The sequence below is a fragment of the Phaseolus vulgaris genome, chromosome 9, assembly GCF_051622355.1.
Source record: "Phaseolus vulgaris cultivar YP4 chromosome 9, ASM5162235v1, whole genome shotgun sequence".
In the NCBI taxonomy this organism is placed as follows: Eukaryota; Viridiplantae; Streptophyta; class Magnoliopsida; order Fabales; family Fabaceae; genus Phaseolus; species Phaseolus vulgaris.
Window position 1 is genome coordinate 35,611,067 of NC_143506.1, and position 8,672 is coordinate 35,619,738.

The window sequence follows — 8,672 nt, forward strand, 5'->3', positions numbered from 1 at the left end:
TACTAAGTTCGATATCATAATTAGACAAATCTTATGTAATATTGCTAAGTTTTTGAGAAAGAAATACTTATACATAAAGATAGTCTTATTTTAATTGATTTTGGAAAAGTCTTATAAATTTATATACAAGAAAAACTATATTATAAAACTCACCCGTGCAGAGCATTTATGTGGACTTATTTAGAATATCATTATATTTTTTTAAATTATGTTACAGTAATACTTTTATAAAATATTGTTGTTATACGGTTACAAAATCTAATAAGTAGTGATTGTAATATTGATTATGAATACACGACTGTTTCAGAAAAGAAATTGGTTACTCAACATGGAACATTATAAGATAAGTGTTTCATATATATTCAACGGTATTTTAAGAATAATTAGGTCTGATATGAACCTACCTTAAGCCAGAGGAGAGTGAGAATTTCAAGTAGCATAACAATCACCAAACTAAAGCTATTTTGTGATCAGATCCATAAATCAAAAGGAAAATAAGTAGACACAAGCCAGTAAACATCATGAATGAAGTTTGAAAGTGTGAAATTGTAGGCATCATCATCGTCCATTACATGGTACCCAGACCATTTTACACGATTGTCTGTGCTGGAACCAGGTCCATAATTCTCGTACTCTCCGTAATACAAGGTGTCCAATCCTTTCTTATCATTATTCCACTCTGTCCAACCCTTTGGGTCAATGAAGTCATCAATGAAGGAGTCAAGGTAAACTGTGCGAGAAAAGGGCTTCCATGGCCTCCCAAGGTAGCTCTTAACACTGCAGTTATCGAAGGAAGCTTTGATGTTGCATCGTTGGATTACGATGCCAGTTGGCTCAAGTGGGTCATCTCTGGACTGTGCAGTGATCACAGTGGCTTGGCCATGCAATGGTTTTCTGGATATAATGTTACATTCTTGTAGAACAACTACTGCATTTCCAAATATGAAATCTATGGTCCCATGAATGTCACACTCTCTATAGAATTGTCTAGAGGAGTGAACATATAAAGTGTCTTGGTAACCATAAATTGCACACCTGTAAAAAGCAGTTAAGTCTGCACTTACCCTCAAAGCCACTGCTTGGTACTTCTCTGGCCCTGCACTGTTCTCAATTGCAATATCACGTGCAAGAAAACCTTTACCAGAGACCGCTGAACACACAGAGAACATTATGTAAGTGCATGAGAGATAATTAATTCACAAAAATCAGGAAGGGGTACCAAGTTTTCACCAAGAGTTGCAGATCCGAAAGTGGTGTAGCCATCACCTACGCTTCTGTTACCAGTTATGACAGTGACATCGCTTCCATCGCCAATCATCACAATGTTGGTCTTATAGCTTGGGATTTCCACGTTTTCCTCATAAGTCCCTTCTTTCACATAGATCACTATCCTACCCATGCTGTTATTTGGAGCAAAGTTGATGGCTTCAGTGATGCTGCTAAAATACCCTGTTCCATCTGAAGCCACTACTAGCACTTCATCTGGGTCATATTCTAGCCCATATAAGTAATGAAAGAAACTTTGGTCACTGCTTGGTAGCCACTTTGGGTCACCCTTCAAAGGGTTGTTTTCAGGAGTCCCCATCTCTGGGTTAGAGAGAATTGCGAGAGAGTTACTGACATGCTTGTAAGTGTTGACCACAGATTTCACCAGAACTGGCTTCATGGTGCCAGTAGCAGAATCTAGGCCTTCTAGACATGTGTTCTTGTTGGTGAGGGCTGCACTGAGGTAGATTGCTACATCAGTTATGTCCAGGTTGTAGGAACGGATCCCTGATATGGATCCTTCCAAAGAAGCCAATGAGGATTGATGGAGTTCTTGGCAGTCTCGAACTGCTCCTCTTTGCTTCTCTATGATGCTTGGGTGTCCAACATTGTTGAAGAGATTTATGAGCTTTATGGTTTCAGATCTTGCTGTTTGGAGGGAGTGAATGAGGCAGTTGTTTATCTTTGGATTTGGAGATGTTCCTATTGAGATGGATACATTCAATGACCTTAAACAATCGTCTGGGAATGGGGTCGTTGTGCACAAAGATCTTATGAAAGAGACATCAACTTGATTTGTTACGGAAGCATTGGATGATTGGACACAAGTATGTGAGAAGAAGATTGCAGACAGAAGGAAGAAGAGTTTATGAGATGAATCAGCCATGAATAAAATAAGGGTATAAGTAATGGAAAGAAAGCAGTGGTGAAGATGTTCAGTATTTTACCTCCTTAAATACTGGTTATTAAAATATGGAGAATAATCTTTTCTCTACACACTCTCCCTTTTAATATTAAATAATTTTCCAAAGTTTACATCACATTTAAAAATGAGTGAAATAAAACAATTTCATCTAATTATGAGTCACTTTTACGAAAAATATCTAAATGTAGACTTGTGTCTTATAAACAAAATGTTATGCTTTTAACATAGACTCCTGATGCACTTAAAAGGTAATAATATGTTTACAACCCTATTTTTAATATTTTTTTATATTATTTAATTATAAATTTATTTTCTATTATATATATTTATATCTAAATTTATTATATCAAAAATTGTATAAACTTTGATGGTTGTCAAAGTATCATTTCTCTTGTGGGGTTGTGGGGGAAATATGGAATCACAGAAATTCTATTATTTTCAGTAGGGGTGTGACTGACGCGTCTTAAGATTGTACCCTGATGCAAGCAAATGTTTGATCTTAGATTTCTGCAAAATCTCTCACTGCTTTGGTTTCCTTTTCCAGTTAGTGTTTGGAACCTTTGGAATGTATATGTTTGGTTATTTGATGTTTTTTAGGTTCTTAGAGTGGATTGTGCTTTTGCCTGTTTGGTTTGGAGGATACTGTTAGACGTTGAATTATGTATTTATTGTATAAGGGTTGATTCACCCATAAAATATATATATATATATATATATATATATTTGCTGATAAAAAAAATAGCATTTCTCTGCTTCAAAAAAAAGGTTGTGTAGAATGAGTGAAGAGAGCAATTAAACTCTTCCTCTTAGACTAGCTTACTCATGAGGTGTTGGAAAATTTTTGTGTAGAATGAGTGAAGAGAGCAATTAAACTCTTCCTCTTAGACTAGCTTACTCATGAGGTGTTGGAAAATTTTTGTTTAAGCAAGTGATGAAGGCAAGGTGGTATCTTAAATTTTTAAGTAAAAAGTAAAATGAATTATAGTTCATTCGATAAATATTTAAATTTTTAGACAAATTTATATTTCTTAATTGATTTCCTTGCTCATCACTCAACTCTAGTCTATATTTCTTAATTACACTCCTTACTACTACCACTGAATTTAATTTCCATATACGGATAACACTTCAATTCCAAGAAAGTGGAGAATAATTAACTACAATTTATATTAGTAAAGTTCTAAATGTGTCTTGTGTAGGCTTTGATTGAAGGAAGATCTTAATCCAGCATTGGGTTGCATCTACAAAAAGAAAGAAAAATTGAACTCTAATGGATAAAAATTATTATATTATTTTTTGTATAAAAATCAGTTGACATATTTGATTGGGTATGCATTTAATGAAAATTAGTCCATATATATACTATTAGACTTAATTTATTCTTAAGAATTTAATGAAAATTATTTATTGTTATTGTGTATAAAAGAAAAGTGAGATGTAAAATTAACATTATATACGGATTTTTACATACGGATTAAAATTCGTATGTAAACAGGTATTGCATATGAATTTTTCCGTATATACTTATTATATCCGTATATAATTTTTGGTACCATGAAGCAGGAATTAAAATAACCAGAAAAAATTTAACCACTACACCAAACAAATTCTTTAGTATTATTATGATTTTTATTATATTACTATTATTAATAATATTAAAAATATTAAAAATATTAAAAATATTAAAAATATTAAAAATATTAAAAATATTAAAAATATTAAAAATATTAAAAATATTAACAATATTAACAATATTAAAAATATTAACAGTATTAATAATATGAATATAATATTAATAACATAAATATAATATTAATAATATTTATAATAATATTTATAATAATATTAATAATATTTATAATAATATTAATAATATTTATAATAATATTAATAATATTTATAATAATATTTATAATAATATTTATAATATTTATAATTATATTAATAATATTTATAATAATATTAATAGTATTTATAATAATATTAATAATAATATTAATAATATTTATAATAATATTAATAATAATATTAATAATATATTAATAATAATATTAATTATAATATTAATAATAATATTAATAATAGTATTAATTATAATATTAATAATAATATTAATTATAATATTAATAATAATATTAATTATAATATTAATTATAATATTAATAATAATATTAATAATAATATTAATTATAATATTAATAAAAATATTAATTATAATATTAATAATTATATTAATTATAATATTAACAATAATATTAATTATAATATTAATTATAATATGAATTATAATATTAATTATGATATTAATTATAATATTAATTATGATATTAATTATAATATTAATTATGATATTAATTATAATATTAATAATAATATTAGTTATAATATTAATAATATGAATATAATTTATTTTATTATTATTATTATTAATTATATTAATATGTATAAATTATATTAATAATAATAAAGAAAAAATATTAAATTTATTTTCCTTGAAATTTTCTTTTTCATATTTTTCAAGTGTCAAATATTTTACCATTAATTATATAAAATAGAACGATAATAACAATAAATATTGATTTTCATAACAATTAGTTACAATACTATATTTTTTTAATAGATTTACACTTTAAGAATAATTAATACATCTAATATATTATAAACAAACATAGTGAATACAATAAGAATGAACTTTACTAAATTAATACTTATTTTCTATTTTTATGAATAATTATAAAATTATCAAGTTTTGCATTTCGAAAGGCCTTCTATAATTTTTAAGACAAGAGTTATATATGAAAACAAAAGGAGTTGATAAATTTTAACAAAGAAAAAAAACTTAAATGTGTGGATAATATTCTACAATTTCATTATGACTTAAAATATAAGAAGCACTAAAAAAATCATTAAATAAAAACTAATTTTGGAAATTAAAATAATTAGTTACTAATTGATTAAATTAGAGACTATTCTATAAACTAAAAAAAATATTAGTATCTAAAGTAGTTTCTATTATTAATAAAAATTTATAAAATAATTTTTAAATTGGTATCTAATCATTAGCTATCAAGGTTTTAACTATTTACTTCTTTATATTCTAAATTAGTCTCTATTAGTCTTTTAAAAACTAATTTAGAATCTAAAATATTAGTCATCAAAACTTAGGTAACTAATTTAAATACAAATTTAAAAATCATTTTATAAATTTTTATTAATAATAGAAACCACTTTAAATATGAATAATTTTTCGATCTCTGAATTAGTATATAATTTAGTTAATATAGTGAATAATTATTTTTAGTCTCTAAATTTGATTACTATTTAATAATTTTATTTTTAGTAAAGTAATAATATTTCAGAATGTGAATAGGAGAATTTAATTTTTTTATAAAGTATTATTATGAAAATAAATTTATTTTTCTTTCAGATTTGAAAAATGATATACGTGTAGTAATTCTAAATATTATAGGAAAATAATTTAACTTGTAAAAATTGCATGAAGTTAATATATATTTGATGTTCTCTATATCTTATTAATCCAGTTTATATTTATTCTTTATATATGTCATTAATCAGATTGCATAGAAGAATCAATCATAGTCTTCGTAAAAGGAAAGTTAAGCTAATTAGCTAGTGTTGTGTCAATCATAGATATAATTTCAAGTACACTCCAAAAAGACTTGTTTTTTTGTGTGGAAAATATGGAAAGTGAATATGCCAATGGAGAAAACAAGACCTTTATGGTTTGGATGGTAAGCTAAGAAGATAATTAAGGCAAGAATGATGGGAGTTATGGCTCAAACAATCCAAATTTCATCAAAACGTAAATCAAGGATAACAACGGAAATTATATACTTGTTACGTACGACCTTTCTTTTGAATTCATGGTGTTTTCAATTCTTTATGTAAAACTAGTGTTTTAGAAAACAAATGTCTCAAGTGAACTACATGTTCAAAACACAATAATTGCAAATCTCTTCTTCAATCAATATTTTTATATATGACATGACTTAGCATGCCTTACTCCGATGAATTTTATCAAAACTAGAGGAAAAAACAAGATTGTATAAGGTTGATGGTCTTTAAGATATACCATGAAATGTTTAAGAGAGCTCCCCATATTTCAAAGTTTAATTACCTATTTAACCACTTTTAGGTAAAAAAAAAAAATCTTATTACAATTTTCAATCCCTCCTTAGAAATATAGTTGCTAAGGTAGTGTAATGCTAACCTCAATTTTTATTTTTTTTTCCATTGACATTGGAAATGCTTCATTGTCTTGAAAGCTTGTCTCTTAAAGTTACACTACCACCATCTTTTGCTAGAATAGTCTGGAAGAATATTATGTGACACCTCACGATTATTTATCTTATTAATGGATCAATTACCATATTTATCCTATTATATTATTGGTAATTACTTGATGGACGTAATTACTCTTACCATAAAGTTTCGGTTTTTTGACCATGATAGAGTTATTTTTTTTGTTTTTACCAAAATGAAGTCCGTTTAAAAAATATTACAAATTTAGGCACGACTTCTGCCCTGTCATACAGAAGTCGTGCCAACTTGGCACGACTTCTGCCATGTCATAATTTTTATTTTATTTTTTAATTTTATTGTTTATATAGTGGGTAGTAAGTTATGTAATGTTAAAAATTAATTTGATACATAATTTTCTAAAAGAGTGTATCAAATTCACAACAATAATTCTCTATTTATTTTCCAAATACAATAAATTTTCAATTATATATTTATTTCTAAATTCAATAACAATTTTCTTCATTTTTTAATTAATCAAATAATCAAGTTATTGTATTACATTACCGTTAAACATGATCCATACACGATTATCCAATTTTTTGTTCCTTAAAACTAACACTTTTAGAAAATTATGTATCAAATTAATTTTTAACATTACATAACTTACTACCCAATATATAAACAATAAAATTAAAAAAAAAATATGACGTGGCAGAAGTCATGCCAAGTTGGCACGACTTCAATATGACGGGGCAGAAGTCGTGCCAAGTTGACACGACTTTAGTATGACGGGGCAAAAGTCATGCCAGATTGACACGACTTTAGTATGACATGGCAGAAGTCGTGCCTAATTGGGACGACTTCTGCATATGAAGTCGTACCGAATTGACACGACTTGTCTAAATTTGTAATTTTTTTTAAACGGACCCCATTTTGGTAAAAACCAAAAAAAATAACCCCATCATGGTCAAAAAACCTAAAGTTTCCCTTAGGTGTATTATAAATAGAGATTACCAGACAACTAAAGAGACACCCTCATATTCTAACATCACACGGCCGAAACTCATTCCCTAAAGGGATTTTCGAGCCTCTCATTTCTTTGTCTCTCTACTCACATAATTCCATTCTAAACGATACACCCTAAAAGAGAACTCGATCAAGATCATGTCTTTATCCCTCAGCCGTATGATCACGAGTCTACCGGATATTATTTAATCATTATTCACGTTTCATTATATAATTAAGGAATCCTAATCCAATATAGTCCTCTTATTATTTCTCGTTCCTTATATTTAGAAGAGGGTTTATTTTTTCAATTGCATTTTCCACTATCGAAATTTGCTTAATTGCTTTGTAGCAATAGTTGTTCCCTTTGATGGTTTCATTGCCAAATCCCATTATAGATGCTTGCAATCCAACTAAAACAAAATTCTTCCTCACACCACACTCTAGACTACTCTCGTTGGTCACTTTATTTCTTATTTGCACAGTTGAATACATCATAGGGGGCATGCCTTAGGCTCCATATTAGACTTGGTTGCGTTTCGTCCCATACAAAAGTTTATTAGGTCCTCTCCCACTCAAAATAGACTTTTGCTTCCTACACCCCCATAATTACTGAATGCATCCCATAATTTTTAACATGATCATTACTACATGTTTTTGGAATAATTATTTTGTGGTAAGCTTTCCAAAATAAGCTTTTGAGAACATATGGAATGCTTTCTCGAACAAACTTACCAAAATAAACTTTACAAGAAACGAGATACTTTTTGGAATATTACATAAACATCCACTTCTCCTTTTTAGACTACGTAATCTCTGGAAACAGTATGGAAGGAGAACGGGGTCCATGCCATAGGTATAACAGAGTTGGAGCAGTGAATAAGAAGACACTGTGGTGGCATGATGCAGTGAGGAAGACTATTTTACTATTTTTACAGTTAGTATGGAAGTGTGGGTAGTATAATCCTCCTAGTGAACTTACTTTCGGCCCATTTTTTTCTTTCTGCACCTCTATAGGTTCTTCTGTCACCGTTATATACAACATGAAAATACCTTTTTAACCTTCTTGTATCACTCCACAAAGTAGTTTTCAGATTATGTAATCCGGACACGCATTTGAAAAGAGACTTTCGGATTATGTAATCCAGAAGCTAAAAAAGCCTTCTAAATTACATAATCCGGAAACTAATCATGCATCTAAAAAAAGGCTTTC

The 8,672-nt window shown here is 28.0% G+C and overlaps 1 protein-coding gene across 1 annotated transcript; it reads right to left on the bottom strand.

The window, feature by feature from the left end:
* Window positions 1-456: 456 nt before the first annotated feature.
* Window positions 457-2,152, bottom strand: LOC137821723 (putative pectinesterase/pectinesterase inhibitor 12). Its single transcript, XM_068626458.2, has 2 exons — window positions 1,231-2,152; window positions 457-1,150 (listed from the first exon to the last, which is right to left on the bottom strand). Exons 1-2 carry the CDS (start codon window positions 2,150-2,152, stop codon window positions 471-473), a joined length of 1,602 nt encoding a protein of 533 aa, XP_068482559.1. The 3' UTR covers window positions 457-470.
* Between the last annotated feature and the right edge of the window lie 6,520 nt (window positions 2,153-8,672).

Bases quoted from the DNA above. Each gene is read 5' to 3' on its own strand.
- LOC137821723 (XM_068626458.2), bottom strand. From the start codon at position 2,152: ATGGCTGATTCATCTCATAAACTCTTCTTCCTTCTGTCTGCAATCTTC. The intron at 1,151-1,230 runs GTGAAAACTTGG...CTGTGTGTTCAG, and splicing joins TTTCGGATCTGCAACTCTTG to CGGTCTCTGGTAAAGGTTTT.